The 16523-nt window shown below is 46.5% G+C and overlaps 1 protein-coding gene across 5 annotated transcripts in view; it reads left to right on the top strand.

Annotated features, from left to right (window-relative positions):
• The window catches only part of UBA7 (ubiquitin like modifier activating enzyme 7), a 46113-nt gene extending 39191 nt beyond the window's left edge, over nt 1-6922 (top strand). For 3 of the 5 annotated variants that reach the window (XM_081900254.1, XM_081900253.1, XM_081900257.1), the window contains 3 exons: nt 3145-3246; nt 3834-3934; nt 5685-6922. In XM_081900254.1, the coding sequence (XP_081756380.1) occupies nt 3145-3246; nt 3834-3934; nt 5685-5841 (360 nt within the window). In that variant the 3' untranslated portion in view covers nt 5842-6922. Of the gene's footprint in view, nt 1-3144; nt 3247-3833; nt 3935-5684 lie in introns of those variants that run through there. The other 2 variants (XM_081900255.1, XM_081900256.1) reach the window with 2 other exon arrangements.
• The last annotated feature ends 9601 nt before the right edge of the window (nt 6923-16523 follow it).

Raw genomic sequence — 16523 nt, 5'->3', positions numbered from 1 at the left:
TGCTGGCCTTGCTAGCCCGCCCAGACCTATTGATCTGCTTGTATTCAGCAGAAGAACTGAAAGGGCTTCTTGCAAACAGCTGTTTGGCTCCTCTATCTGATCAGGGTTCTTGCTCCCATGCGAGAACATGCAGCTGTACATACAGAAACCCCCTTCAGAGATGAGATCATAGAATTGTAGAGTTGGAAGGGACACCAAGGGTGTTCTAGTCCAACCCCTTGCAATGCTGGACCTGTGGAGGAGGAAGGGCAGAAAGTGCAATCCCTTCCCCCATTCATTCCATAGTCTACATGTGGACAGAACATCTGAAAAGGGATTCCTTCCAGTGGCACCTTAGAGACCAAGCAATAACAAACTTAGATGGTATCTAAGGTGCTTCTGGAAGGAATATACCAATAACAAACTTATTTGGTCTCTAAGGTGCTACTGGAAGGTTTTTTTTTATTTTGTTTTGACTACGGCAGACCAACACGGCTACCTACCTGTAATCTGAAAAGGGGTTAGTAGTATGCTTTGGGGTGCAGCCTAGTGCAAGAGGACATGGCTGTACAGCCTCCCCAAGTACAGAGTCCCAGGTGCGTATCTCTGGGGGGGGGGGGAAGTTCCCTCCTACAATCTATGGCTTTGCTGCTGCGACTGGAGTTGATGAGACCTAGTGGTGTGGAGGCCTGTGCCCTGAAGCTAGCATGAAAGAACAGTAGCCCTGTCCTTCTCTGGCTGGCAGAGAAGCTCTGTCTCCATCCTGTTGAGAAGCAGGCGGAACAGAAGGCAGTGCTCTGGGGCACGGGCCCCATTTGCACTATTCATTTAAAGCAGTATAATACCACTTTTAACCATCATGCCCCTCCCCGAAGAATCCTGGGAGCTGACGTTTGTTAAGTGTTCTGAGAGTTGTTAAGAGAGCCCTGACCCCCTCATACAGCTACAATTCCCAGAGCGGATTAACAAACAATCCCTCTTTCTGGGGAACTTGGGGAAATGTAGCTCTGCGAGGAAGAACACGGGTCTCCTAACAACACTCAGTACCTGTAACAAAACACAGTTCCCAGGATTCCTTGAGGGAAGCCATGGCTATTTAAAGTGGTATGACACTGCTTTAAATGTATAGGGCAATTGGGGGCACAGTGTTGTGCGCAGGAACAGAGGGAAGTGTTGTTTCACTTTTATAGGCTTGTGAGAGTGTTGGGCAGGGGTCTGATGGTACCTCTGGCAGCTGCTTCTGTCCCCAGATTTAGGGTGGTATATATGTCCATGTGTCTCTATATATATTTCTGTCGTTTTTGACAAACAGACAGATTTGCTTTGGAGACCCAGGCGAATGCTAGCGTCCAGGCCAGCCTTTCTCCTCCCCTGCTGGCCAGTGAGTTAGTCCAGGACAGTATCCCTTTGTGCAACAGTCTGACCCCACTAAGTTCTCTCTGGCCAGGGCACTTCCTGCTATGAACCGCTAACTAGCCCCAAAGGGCTCCTTGTGAAGAGGACTGGCTGCTTCTTGTCCTCCTCCTCTCTCTCTCCTTCTCCTTGCCCAGGGCCAAAACAGGCAGGCAGGGTCAACAGTGCAGGGGGCTAAGAGGTTCCACAACATCCTGGGCCTTGTTCTGAAGAAAAGGACAATTGTGCATAGGCAAGGCGCCATCTCAATGTGTCTTTGTGCAACAGAGAGCCACAGATCATGAATGGACAGAAGGCAGCCTTAAAGAGTCTCCTCCGTTAGGCCTGTTGACAGTTAGCGCATTCAGAGCCGTCACGACAGGAAAGAATCATTTCATCCAGATCTGACTTCCTATACACAGTGCGGGAGGAATGACTTCCTTTGGTTCATAGGGAAGCTGCCTCATGCTGGCCGCTGGCAGCCTACACTGACAGGCAGCAGCTCTCTGAGATCTTGAACATGGGAACTTCTGTGCGCAAAACAGATGTTGTGCTACTGAACCACATCCCTTCCCTTTCATATTATATGCCACATCTGTTGCGATGGACTCCACTTAAAAGATATTTTGAGGAGAGGGCTGGTCTTTGTTTGGAGCCTGTGAGGGTTGTGCTGCTTTGCTTCTTAGAATTCTGCTCTGTCCTTCCTCCAAGATGTTTAAGCCTCACAACAGCCACATGAGATGGGTTAAGTTGAAAGAAGAGTGAACTCTATGGCTGATTTGAATCTGGGTTTCCAGTCTCCAGATCCAGTGCTCTCCATGCTTTGGAGACCCCACCCACCCACATCCTTGGCATTGGGTGTTGCAATTGTTAGTTGCCTTTGCTGTTTGAAATGCCGCGTCAGATCAGAATTTGTCTGGTTTTATCTTTTATTTTTATTGGAGGTTCTTATGTTCCTCTTGGCTAGATTAAAGCGCCGCCCTTTTGGCACTTAAAAACTTCTCCTCTCTGAAGGTGTGCCACAATCAGTTCACCTCTTAACCTTCTTTCTGATAAGGTGAACAGAATGAGCTGCTACAATCCTTTGCTGCAAAGGTTTCCTTTGCTACAAACAGCTCTGTTTTTTAATATTTGAATCGTAAATGAACTGTGGAGCCTGAATTAGACATGGTGCTTGTGATCTAGCAGTTGTGTCTTCGACGTTAAGGGTATTAAGGCTTTCGTTTAATAAAAAGATCCTAGCAAGTCTAGTCATTCAAATCACTTTGTACTAACAGCCTGTGGCCATTGGTAGTTACCAATATGGGCCTTTAGATTAGAATCCTATGCAAACCTGCTTGGATGTAAGCCCAGCACACAAAGGTTTTAGCTGCATGGCATTTTAAAATATGTGATCTAAAAGGGTCGCCATATGTCCAGAATTTTCCGGACATACCCGGAATGCTGCAGTTGGAAGCTCAACAACTTTTGTGGCCAGGTTTTTACTTTTTGAAATATGGCAACCCTAGATCTAAGGCCTTGACCCACTTGGCTCTGCAGGAAATGGCTCCTTCATAGGTTACCTGGTTCATGCTACAAGCGTGTTGGGACATGGTACCTGCTGGGTTGGGTGATCCATTTAATTTTAGAACTGACCTTCTTTGGGTATCTGCTCTATTCTCATGCACCTGGTGAAGTGGACTGCAGTCCACCAAAGTTTATGCACTAATAAGCATGTTCGTCTTATTATTAGTCTTGCCGCAACACTCTTCACTGGTTTTGCTTTAATCTCAGTATCGCCAGAAAGCATGGAGCTGCTGGGACAGAATTGAGGTGCCAGGTGTTGATGCCGAGGGAAAGGAGATCACCTTGAGAGACCTCTGCAAACACCTCCAGGTGAAGAGGATGACCAAGTAAAACGTTTCATAGGCAGGTTCCATCAGGAACCCAGGCAGCATATGCTGGGATGGCCCATGCCACTGACCCTCCTCATTACCATGCATGCCAGGGTTGCAGCAGTGGGTCTTCTCCTCTGCGGCATCCTGAGGTCCATGAGAGGCCAGTGGGCACAGCACTTTGAATGGGCATGTTGCACCTTCCAGCATTAACAAACACAAAGGTATCCCTTACCAGGTACCCTCATTCACTCCAATATCAATGAGATGCCCCTGTTCTGTCCCAAAGACCCCATTGCCATAATCCAATTCAGTTTGCTCCCTGCTCCTACTTTGCTCTTTTTTCCGGTTGCCCTGATTGTCCCACCCCATCCCCTGCTGGTTCCCAAGGCTGCCCTCCCATGTCATCCTTTTGAAATTAATGGACCTAACTTAACCATGTTCGTTAATTTCAGTGGATCTATTTTGAGAATAACTAGTTGAACGCCACCCTCTCACAACTTGTACTTAACCTGGCGCTCCCAGTGCTCTTTCAGTTGAGAGTTCTGATTGTCTCTGTGTGGTGCTGACTCCTGCTCACTTTCACAGATGGAGCATTCCTTGGTGCTGGAGATGCTACTATATGGGAAAGCTCTTCTGTACGCTGGCTTCTGGGAAGAAAAGGCAAAAGAGCAGCAGCTATCCAGCAGGTAGGAGAATCCAAAGGAACAGAGTTTGGGGGTCACAAAGGAACATAAGAAGAGCCTGACTGCTGGATTAAGCCCATGACCCACCTCATCCAACATCCTGTTCTCACAGTGGCCAACCGCCTGCCTGGGGGAAACCTCCTGTTTCCACCTTCTGCTCCTGATTCTCATGAAGCCTGAGGGGGGCCAGTGCCCCAGGTATTCTCAAGGCATGGCTTAGACAGAGAGAACCTTCCAATAGCTCCAGTTACAGATAGGTAGCCGTGTTGGTCTGCCATAGTCAAAACAAAAAAAATTCCTTCCAGTAGCACCTTCCAATAGCTGTTTCTGATGCATGCAGGGTTTGTTTTTTGCAGAGTCCACACAACACCTTCAACATCAAAATGCCAGCCTGTATTCCTCCCCTCTGCCCCGAAATCCAGGTGTACCCTTTTCTCAGGAAAATCCAGTACATGGGTTTATTAAAAAACAAACCACAACTCTTATCAGTGACTCATTTGCAATACCTGAATATCATTTTTGCAACGTTAACACCACCCCGGAAGCAGTCAGACTCTCAGTGAGCCCTTCCACATTTTCTCCTGCCTGCCGTGGGGTTGGAAGTGGCATTTGCCCTGTTTTCCTCCCTGCTTGCCCGTTTTCTAGGGGCTGGGAAGCCACTGACCTGGAAGAGGGCAGAGGGACCCTCAGGAGTGTGGGATAGCTAGGCCACAGCTGCCCCCACTACAGGCCCCCTGCCAGAACACCCTGGGTTACTGTATCTGCAGCAGCTGCAAAGCCTCTGCGTCCTGTCCCTTCCACGCTGGGTAAACATCCTGCTGTCAGTGCCTCCTCCGCTGCTTCCTGGGGCAGACCAAGCTCTTCCCACCCCCCAAATGCAGCCTCTCCTGGGCCTCTGCCATCCACATATATCCAGAGGCAGCATGAGTCCCTTACTCTATGATCTTTCCAGACTCCTTGGCAGGCTGTCCTGCTCTCTGCCCACTCACTCTCCTGCCTTCTCCAACCCCCCATTCTCACCCCAAAACAAACTGGCCTGCAGACTCGCTCAGGACGGATAGTTTCACTTTGGCTGCCTCTGCCATTTCTTAAGCAGAGAGCAAAAGTGTGCTTGGTTTTCTGGTACGGGTGGGTGCAGTGGAGGAGGAGGCTGGGGAGATGGCAAAGAAGTGCTAGCATCCCTCCTTTGAGAAGCTGCGTTGATTTTAGCTCCCGCTTCTGAACCACCATTCCGGCTGTATTCAGAGAGGGGAAAAGAACAAGGCCAGTGTGGCAGGGAGGCAGCATTGAGCACTGGCAAGCTGGGTGTGCCAGTTTCTGGGTGCTACACACCAGGCTTTTGCCTTCATGTCCTGCTTATTATGGGGTCCCCAGAGGTCTCAGCTCAACTACCGAGCAAAACAGGATGCTGGAACAGATCAGGCTTCAGTCTGATCTGGTAGGGATCTCTACTTACGTCCTTAAGGCATTTTCTTCTTTGGTGTATATATATATATATATATATGTCCTCCACCCGCAAAAGGTCTTGTGAGTAGCAGTCCCTGGGAAATGTTAGCTAGGCCGTTCCTGCTTATGGTTGCAGCTGCTGGATTTGAGACGATAGTTTGGGTGTGGCTCTGCAGTTGTTTCAGGACCTGAGCATACCTGGTGAAGGATGTGTGGCAAACATCAGTACTGTAAGTGACAGGAGATTGCCTGTTACCTGCCCTCTTGCATCTGCCCTCCTATTCACCCTTCGCTTTCACTTTCTCAGACTGACGGAACTGGTTCGCTGTGCCACCAAAGAGGTTCTATCCAAGGAGTGCCGGCTCTTGGTGTTGGAAGTAGTCTGTGAAGATGAAGAGGATGATAGCATCTTACCGCCTGTTCATGTCTGGCTCCGACCGAGGGATCCAACCAATGAGGAGTAAAGGGAACTGTGTATATGTGTAATACAATGGAAACCTTTGGACTGGATAACTGCAATCTGCTGGATGTGGGGCTGCCCTTGAGGATGGTCTGGAAGCTGCCGCTGATGCAAAATGCAGCTGTTTGGCTGCTCACTGGAGCAGGATACCACCAACACATTACCCTGCTGTTCAGAGAATTGCTCTGCCTGCCAGCTAGTTTCCAGACTAAGTTCAAGGTGCTGGCCTTGGTGTATAGCCCTATGCAACTTGGGACCAGGATACCTGCAAGATTGTAGGCAAACTAAGTCCTGGGGGCCGGATCCGGCCCAATCGCCTTCTAAATCTGGCCCGCGGATGGTCCAGAAATCAGCATGTTTTTACATGAGTAGAATGTGTCCCTTTATTTAAAATGCATCTCTGGGTTATTTGTGGGGCATAGGAATTGGTTCTTTTTTTCCTTTCAGAATATAGTCCAGCCCCACACCAGGTCTGAGGAACAGTGGACCGGCCCCCTGCTGAAAAAGTTTGCTGACTCCTGGCTAGTCTCATCCCTTATATACTCAGTTGATCACTGCGCTGTGCAGTCAAAGACTTCCTGTGACTGCCTTCTTATATGGAGGTTCACAATGTATGAATTGGGCATAGGAGCCAACTCCTAGCGGCCAAGGTCCCTCTGCCCTCCCCCCCAATAAAATATTTGAGGGAGCCAAGCCCCTCCCGAAAGTTAATGGACTTTGCCATTCAAATGATGTGCGTGTACCACATCATTTAATTGGTTATGCAGGATGGGGCCTACCTGACCCCCCCCAAATATTATATTCAAGTTGGCACCCCTGGAATTGGGTCTTTAGAGTGGTGGCACCTGCTCTTTGGAATTCGCTCCCCTTGGATGTTAGGCAGAGGCAGCCTCTGTTGTTGTTTTGCTGCCTACTGAAGACCTAGCAAGGGTTTTAAGCTGGAAGCTTTCCCAGTCTGTTGCTGTGTTGGAATTGTTTTTTCAAATGTTCTTGTTGTCTTGCCATTTGTTGTCTGGCACCCTGGGCTCCTTTGCGAGGAAGGGCAGGATGCAGACTAATTTAATAAATGTGGGTAATATATGGAATGAGTAATGTGTATACACTGACTGTGATTAACCCAAATTCTGTTTAAAGCAGAGACACACTCCTTGCCTGACAAAGAAAGTGAAGAAGCATTTTCTCCAGGGACTAACCTGTGTCTACCTGCAGGCCTTTTCTTGCTCTTGGGGTCTGAGCATAGCAGAAGACTAAATAGGAATGAGCTCACTGTGCAACCCAGAGGCTTCTCCTTTTGAAATTAAGCATTTTCTTCCCAGTACAACTATTAAAGGTGTAGCAGCAATGAAGTTGTAACACAGGATGGGGAACCTCAGGCCCAGGTGGTGGGGGTGATCCAAATGTGGTTCCTTGTATAGCCATCAAATGACTGTGTAGACCAGTGTTTCCCAACCGGTGTTCCGCGGCACACTAGTGTGCCGCCGGACGTTGCCTAGTGTGCCGTGGGAGGGAGGCGGGCGAGTCGGGCTAATCCTCCGGCCCCGCTCCCCCGGGGAACGTGCCCCGTCATCCGCTTCTGCCTTGCTCCCTGTGACAGGAATTCCCCAAACTGCATCAGCATCTGCCGCTTGCCCAGCAGCCCCGGCGCTGCCTTGCGCCCGGCGCCCCCGCCATCCTCGGCGCAGGGAGCGAGGGGCGCGCAGGCAGGCGCTGCCCGGCGGAGCGACGGCTCCTTCCGAGCGGCTGGCAGTGTCTGGGCATGACTGGCCTCCCGCCTGGTCCCGCGGCGGCTGCAGACGCGGCCGAAGCAGTGCAGGGAAGGAGACGCCCGGCCGCCCAGCCCCACCCCGCACGCTCCCACTCTCTCTCGGCGGCCGGGGAGCGGGGCCAAAGCGGGCCCCCACCTGAGTGGCGGCTGCGTGAGCCAATAGGCGAGCTGGGGCAGAGGGGGAGGCGGGGCTCCGGAGAACAAAGGAGGGAGGGGGCACCCGGGAGAAGGGGGCGGGGCGGGAGGAGCGGGGAGCGCGGCGCTGCGCCCGGGACGCCCCAGTTCTGCCGGGTTAGAAGCCGGCGGCCTACCTCTGCTGGCCGTGGAAGGCAGCCGGGTCTGGGTCGCGCCCCGAGAGTGGTGGGGTCCGCGCACAGCCTGCCCTCCAGGCTGGGAAGTGGCTCCTAGGCTCCGCCTGAAGCCACGCAGAGCCCGCAAGGCGCCCTCGGCGCAACTTGGCCGGGGCAAAAGGCGAAGCTCTGGAGGGAAAGGCGGCCGGATTCCCCTCCTCGGCGGGTCCGGTGGTCTCCCGCCTCCTCTGAGGAAGGGTCTCTTCTTCAGCTTTTCTGATCCTTCGTGGCCCCGTTGGGAGAAGCCGAAATAAATAATGGCCGTGCCATTAAAGTTCTCTCTTTTATAAAAGGGATCCTAATAGAATCGTAGAGTTGGAAGGGATCCCCAGGGCTATCCAGTACTGTACAACCCCTGCAGTGCAGGAATCTCAGCCATAGCATCCATGGCAGACAGACATCCCACCTCTGCTTAAAAACCTCCAAGAAGGGAAAAACCTCCCGAGGGAGACCATTCCCCTGTTGAACAGCCCTTACCAGCAGAAAGTTCTTTCCCATGTTTAGTCAAAATCTTTATTGTAACGTGAATCCACTGGTTCGAGTCCTACCTTCTCTACCTTCTATGCTGTTACTATTTTTTTATTTTTTTTTACATAAGTAAAAAGTGATCTTTCCCCATCTGGCATGGTGGTGTGCCTCGAGATTTTTTTCATGAAACAAGTGTGCCTTTGCCCAAAAAAGGTTGGGAAACACTGGTGTAGACCTGGGATACACCTCGCATAATCTCTGCTCTGCACCCTCCTTCAGTGCCTTCTGGCTCAAAAGACAGGGAGAAGTATGTTTGCGTGTTGGTAGAAAAACCCCTCTGGTTTTTGTGTGGCTGGAATATAGCCACAAAAGGATGAGTCACATCTGTTGCTCCGCCCACTTTTTCCATCTGGCCCCACCCGTTACTGGCATGTGGCCCTTGGAACGTTGCCTGTGATGGAAGATGGCCCCCAGGCTGAAAAAGGTTCCCCACCCCTGTTATGGGCATTAGCCTGCTTTGTTCCGACAGAGCAGCTGCAGGGGAATGGGATAATTTCGTTTTCTCTGCATGGAGCCAGGAACTATGTAGGGAGAGGGGCGCAGCTCAGCAACAGAGCATATGCTACTTCCTAGGGTTCCCTAGGAAGAGAGATCAACTATTAAACTGCTCCACGGGTCTTAGTTCTGTAAAGGAAAGAAGGGTTTCCTACGGATTCTCAGGATCTTTAACAAACTGCATTCCCCAGAATTCTTTTTTGGGGCAGCCACATTTGCTTAAAGTGGTAGGATTCTGCTTTAAACGTATAACACAGAAGGGAGTCTAAGTGATACACAGAATTTGCATTTAGGTTTGCCACTGCTGGTGCTGAGAATCACTCTTTATAAATTCTTATAAGACTGTGCAGCTGTTCTTAACGTGTTTGACTATTCCACGCTTTTGGTTTGATTTTCAGGAGCGGAAGGGGGAGGGTCTCACACATATATTTCTTCCAGCAGCACTACTGATACCATCAGATAAGGGTAACTGAGCAACTGGTGGCGGCCTTGTTCTTTTCACATCAAATTTCGGTGACATAGCTCCCTGGTGTTTACGTTAAGTTGGGATCATTATGGCAGCGTGCCCTCAGATCGATTGCATCTCCTGTTTACAGTAAACCTTGAGCAACACATTAGTGTAATGAGTCAGGCTTGCTGGGGAAATGAAGCTCCTTTGATTTTAACAGTGACCCTACACCTACAGAAGCTGTTTTTGTAGCTGAGGCAGGACAGTGTATCCTCCTGCTCTTCCATCTTCTTTTCCGAGCTCTCCTGCAGATTGGGCATTGCAAGAAGACAACATTACAAAATGCTCTGCAGGAACTTCCCTTGAAAATCAGGATCTGCTCCCTTGCCCACTCCCTCTACAAAATTTCCCTGTTCTCTTGATCACAGTGAATGACTCAGATCCAAAAGGTGTCTACTGCTACCATGAGGCATAGAAAGCTGGTTTATACTGAGTCAGTCCATAGATTTCTATGTAGCTAAGCACTGCCTATGCTGACTGGAAGTGGCTCTCCAGGATTTCAGACATGGAATGAGTTTGGAGATGATGGGGATTGAAGCTGAGACCTTCTGATGCAAAGGAGACACTCTGCCACTGAGCTACAACATTTCTGGGGGAGGAAGCAACCCAGATTTGAACTAGGGACATCTTGATTTGAATCCAGGCCTATCAGCCCCATTGTGTTGCTAATGTTCTCAGGGATGTACATCCATGGTTCAAGGTGCCCAAATGGGCTTTTTGAAGGATGCAGAAGTAAGTGGCCCCCTGTTCTGCCACTGATAAATCACTATTTCCAATACTGGATGTAGTATAACATAACTGTTATGACTAGTAGCCAATGATAATAGTCGGCTTCCATTAAGTTTTAAAAATATATATTTATGAATTTATAAGAGTACAAAATACAGAAGAAGAAAAAAGTGAAAGAAGGAAGAAGAGAAATAGATACATTACATTGTTCTGTTCCATCGACTTCTCATCCATCCTTCCATGACTCCCTAAAGTTTCCCATTCCTGCTGCATAATCTATTTTTTCTAACTATTTAAACATTCAAATTCTTCTCATTATAAACTATAACTCCTGAGCTTACTCCAAACTGACTCAAGTTCTAACATTTTTACAATGCTTTTTAGGTAGTCTACAAATGCCTTCCATTCCTCTTTAAAACTTTTCTCTTTGTGCCCTCTAATTTTGCCGGTTAATCTTGCTAATTCTGCGTATTCCATTAATTTCATCTGCCACTCCTCCTTTGTAGGGACTATCTCCCCTCCATCTTTATGCATATAGGATTCTTGCTGCTGTAGTGGCATACATAAACAAATTTATTTGTTTACTTGGTACCTCAGACTTTATTATTCCACCAGGAAGGCCTCTGGCCTCTTTGGGAAGGGCTTCCGAAATATTTTTTTCAATTCATTATACCGTATTTACTCAAGTCTGATGTGTCATCAAATCTAATGTGCACCTCAATTTTCAGAACCTTGAAACCAAAAAAGTATTTGCTGGTGAATGTAAATGTGCCATCAAATCTAATGCACACCTTAATTTTTGCAACGTAATTTGGCCAAAAAAAGGTAAGCATTAGATTCGAATAAATACGGTATACAATTTCCCAATATTCTAACTACTCTACAGGTCTACCATATATGATAAAAGGTTCCATCCATAGCTTTACAGTTCCAACATTTACCTGATTCTGACTTATACATTTTCTCTAATTTATTTGGCGTCAGTACCATCTGTAAATCATTTCCCAATAATTTTCCTTAAGAGCATAGCAGGCTGTGAATTTTAATCCTGTTTTCCACAGTTTTCCCCACAAATCTAAATCTATATTGTGGCCCACATCTCTAGCCCAATTGATCATTGCAGTTTTCACCATTTCATGTTTTCTCTCCCATTCCAACACAGTGGTACCTCTGGTTACGTACTTAATTCGTTCCGGAGGTCCGTTCTTAACCTGAAACTGTTCTTAACCTGAAGCACCACTTTAGTTAATGGGGCCTCCTGCTGCCACCGGAGCACGATTTCTGTTCTCATCCTGAAGCAGAGTTCTTAACCCGAGGTAATATTTCTGGGTTAGCGGAGTCTGTAACCTGAAGCGTATGTAACCTGAAGTGTATGTAACCCGAGGTACCACTGTAGTAACTTATACATTTTAGAAATTTACTTCTCATTATTATCAAGCAGCTCTTTCTCAAATTCTGAAGTCTCTTCTATAAAAACCACATTGTTTATCAACTTTAAATATTTCATTCAATTGACAGTATTGCAACCAGTCTGTCACCCAGTTACCAACTTCTTCCATCTTCTTCAAGCTTACACTTGTGTCTGTAAAGTCCACTAGTTCTCTATATGTTGCCCATCCTTTTTCAGTGCAATTGCTTCAATGGGTGAAAGCCATAAAAGTGTTTTCATTTCTAGCAGATTCTTATTTTCCCCCCAGACTTGATAAATATTTTCCCTAATTACATGATTCATAAAATTCTTATGTATTCTAGCTTTACCCTACCATAGACATGCATGCCAACCAAATTTAACACCGTACCCCTCCAAGTCTAGCAGTTGAGTATTCTCCAACTTTATCCAATCTTGTAACCAGCACAAACAAGCTGCTTCATAATATAACCGCAAATCTGGCAGTGAGAAGCTTCCTCTTTCCCTAGTGTCAATCAATATCTTATATTTAATCCTTGGTTTCTTCCCCTGCCATAAAAATCTAGAAATATCCTTCTGCCATTCTTTAAAGCAGCTTAAATCATTTATTAATGGGAAAGTTTGAAATAAAAATCACATATTTGGCAACAGGCGTCCATAAATTTTGGGGCATCACTGCATCTCATAGTAATGAATTCCCTAGTTTAACTACATGCCCCGAGATCTACAGAAGAAGCGAGGTATACAGATATAAAAATAAAAATAAAATAAAATGTGCTGCTGTGTGAACAAGTGTTCGCCGCTGAGTAGCTCTTGCAATCTAAGCCTCACACACTGGCAAAGACTCCCCTCTGAGAAAGTCACTGCCGACCAGCATGAGAAACATCAGGTCAGATGAAACAACATCCTGACCCAGCATAATGTATACATACATACTGTATGTATAAACATGGTGGAAGATCACATTTCCCTTTTACTTTCCATTATGAGCTCAGACCTCAGAAACCACTCTTCTGTAACATTGTCTGCAATGTGTGTCTGTGTAAGCATGCAGAAATACAAAAATATGCCACAGTAAATAGCTTTTGAATGCCATGCTCATATTCACATGAAAAGGGAAAATGCAGTCGTCAGTAGTATTAACTGGACACCACACTGGAGAAACACACTGTATTTTCTCACTCTTGGGTACTGTTCAGCTGGCTGTATGGTTCCACTGTTCACAACGTAAGGAAGACATTTGAGGAACTGCAGCAAGGCAGATTTCCCTAGGCTGGTACCCTTCAGATGTTCTGGAATGTAGTTCCCCTTCACCCTAGCCAGCACTATCATAGTCCCATCATAGTGGGCACCAGCTTGGGGAAGGCAGTAGTAAGGGATGGCTCCTGGAAGTCCCCCCTAAAAGTGAGAGACGTGAAGCATCTGCAATCTGTGCAAATATGCAAAAGATAAAGGCAGAAGATAAGACCTGGGAAATAAATCTGATCAAGTATGCTATTTTGAAAAGGTGCTATTTTTAACAGGGTAGGTGATTAACAATTGAGGTAAAAGCCTAACAAAGGTGTGAGGTTGGTTTTTCCATGGGTGCAGGGGTCAGATCCTGGCTATAAAGCCCTATAGCTTCGATGAAGGGGGAGGAAATAGTGATATATTACACCCAATAGCCTGCATTTGGCTATTGTAAATAACAGAGGAAAAATCCCCTTGGCTTGTGTTGCACTGAAGGTCAGACTAGACGGTGTTTTCTTGTAATCCTTTAGATCTACTGATTCAAGGGAGAGGCGTGTAATGACTAGAAAAAGGTTTGTTTTTGGAGCTCTCTCGCTGGCTTGTGATGCAACTTCCCGAGCAAAATGAGCAGGGTGATGGCTCATAAACGGATTGTTTTAGGGCTCATTCACATAAGTGTGCTAAGAGGGACAATGCTACTGACAAAGAAGGGGGTTTACCACTTATCCCTCAGTCGCAAGTTGGTGAAAGAGAGGTGCTGTTCAAAGAGAAGAGGCTGCATTCAGCAACCAGATACCAGGGGTCTACAGACAAGTGGAGTCTCAAAAGCATGAGTTTTTCTTATCGCCAGGGATGTATCATGCTAGGAGAACAATGCAGTGCTATTTCTGTACCCTGAGCGTACATGCTAAGGCTTGTTGGTTTCTTTTGTGATGTGTCCTCCCACAGTTTCCGGCCCTGTCGCTGTGGCCTACACGTTCACATTCGTTCTTATTTCAGGACGCCCATCCAAATGACCAAAGAGAGCAAAGAAGCAATTAAAAAAAGAACACCTCTCTGGATAGTTTGTTGTTGTTGTTTAGTCGTTTAGTCGTGTCAGACTCTTCGTGACCCCATGGACCAGAGCAGGCCAGGCCTCCCGCAGTTTGGTCAAACTCATGCTGGTAGCTTCGAGAACACTGTCCAACCATTTTGTCCTCTGTCGTCCCCTTCTCCTTGTGCCCTCCATCTTTCCCAACATCAGGGTATTTTCCAGGGTGTTTTCTCTCCTCATGAGGTGGCCGAAGTATTGGAGCCTCAGCTTCACAATCTGTCCTTCCAGTGAGCACTCAGGGCTGATTTCCTTGAGAGTGGATAGGTTTGATCTTCTTGCAGTCCATGGGACTGGATAGTGCACAAATATATTTGGATTTAGTCAATTAAGCGTCTGAAACACAAAATTGCTACCATCATAAGGCTCTGTGGGGCAGCCACACTTGGAACACTGGGTTCTGGCTGCCTCAACTCAAAAAGGATATTGTGAAGATAGAAGGTTCAGGAAGAGGCAACCCAAATGATCAAGGTGGTGGAGAAACTCCCCTACAAGGAAAAGTTGCCTACAACATTTATGTGGGTGGTTTTTTTTTATGTGAGCAAGGGGGAGATGTGAAAGAGATGCATGGTGTGGAGAACGGGGATAGTCCCCCTCTCAAATCATAATACTAGAAATCAGGGCCATCCAATGAAGGTGAACTTCAGAAGATTCAGGAAATGCAAAAGGAAGTGTTTCTTCGCCCAATGCCCAGATGACATTTGCTCCCAACCAGCATGGCCAGGGATGATGGGAGTTGGGAGTCCGGCAGCATCCTGGAGCACACCATGTTGGCTACCCTCGCTAAATACACTTACTCCTGAGTAGGCATGCATGGGCTTGCATTGTTAATCTGTTTTAAATGTTATCTTTCTAGTCCTCGTGATTGCAGAGATGAGACTGAGAAGCCTGTGGGCAGCTATCAACAATATTTCATTGCTGGGTGTTCCTTTGTCAGGGGACAAGCCCACTTAACTTCAGTAGCTTTAGTTTGACTACTCAAATCTCTCTTAAACAATTCCTAACTCCATCAAACCAATTGCATGCAGAATCATGCAAATTAAGGACACTGATGAAATATGCATAACATCCAAATTCCCTTGATTTATTTGCATAATTAAGCAATGAAAATCACTCTGGCGATGTCCTGTGGCTTACAGTGGGGTTTTTTGTTTAGTTTTTAGGAATTGGAGTGGATGGGGAAGCTGGTACCCTCCAGATGTTGCTGGTATCAGATCGGGGAAAGCTGTTGAAATGGACCCACAGCATCACAGCCAGCCTCCAAGGACCAAGCAGTGAAGATAATGGGAAGAATAGCCAACATAGCCATACTTGTTTGTAGGTTTTGCGGGGCATCTGGTAATTTTCTGTCAGTAACAAAAGGAAGCATCTTGTCTGATCCAGCAAAGCAATTCTTATATGCAGGGGTGTGTTTTTTTTAAGGCAGATTCTCCTGTCTGTTTATGCTATCACAACTTCTCCATGCTTCTTAATTTTGACATATTTCATCCTTGTCCTTGATATTTTGTGCCAGGAATATTTACCCAGATAGACATCCTGTAATTTGTGTTATCGTGTGCTTTCTGACTCATTCCCACTATTATTTTAAGGGATGGGTAGGAACAACTGGATCTTGCAGCTTTCATGTAACCTGGAAACATAAGAAAGGCTCTGACATGCAATTAGTCTTCAGTAGTCCTTGTTAGCTATTCTTCACAGGTATTTGATGTTGCTGATGGGATTAATCAACACTGTTAGGTGTTACTGTGGTTCAACAGTATTTTTGCCTACTGTTATCTGTTCTTAGCTCCATCAATTATGTTTAATGATAAAGCGAACACATTTGTCCATCAGTTCTAGGTATTTTTGAATATCATCTGAGTATGGACACATGGTAAATTTGAAAGCTTCAGCAAACATTGGTTTGGAATAACTGGTTGGATTTGTTGTAGTTTGTTATTCTGCTCTTTCATAACTGCAACTAATGAACATCCCTTACAGATGAAGTCCCTATTTTTATGTGAGCACTAATTGCCATGCTATGATTATTCCTTTCACCATTTTTATTTGGGCACCAGAACTAGCTTGCGGCCTGCTCTACAAATGGTACCCACTATAATCGCAGGTGTATGCCGGAAAGCAACTGATTCTTGACATCATTTACAGCTCCTGTCTTGGCCCTTTTGAAATCTCCCTTGATGGAAGCATAGACTGGTTCTCCTCCTGGCTGCTTTTCAACAATTGTACTGAAATCTAGCACAAAACATTCTGCACCATTTTATCAACCTAAATTAACTATCTTAGGAGTGTAGCTTCTACTCCTTCCAGTTTCAAGTTGGCACATTCTCTACATCAAATCCCTCAAGAGTTGCAATTGCATTGACAGACTATCCTGTATTTCAAACTTCATGTTCTCCAACAATCGAAAGGTACTATACTGATATTTGCCAGACTGATTTGAGGTCTGTAGTTTAAGATAGGCCAACCCATGTCAAGGAATCAAAACATGACATACCGGTATTCTCAATTTCTGGGGAAATACTTTGGGCTGAAAGTTCATTGTTCCTTGCCTTCTTATATTTACTCATGTTATTACATTGGCAT

The sequence above is a fragment of the Podarcis melisellensis genome, assembly GCF_964234715.1.
Source record: "Podarcis melisellensis genome assembly, chromosome: 2".
Classification (NCBI taxonomy): Eukaryota; Metazoa; Chordata; class Lepidosauria; order Squamata; family Lacertidae; genus Podarcis; species Podarcis melisellensis.
Note: the sequence above shows the minus strand (reverse complement) of the source record. Positions and strands in the feature narration are given on the sequence as shown.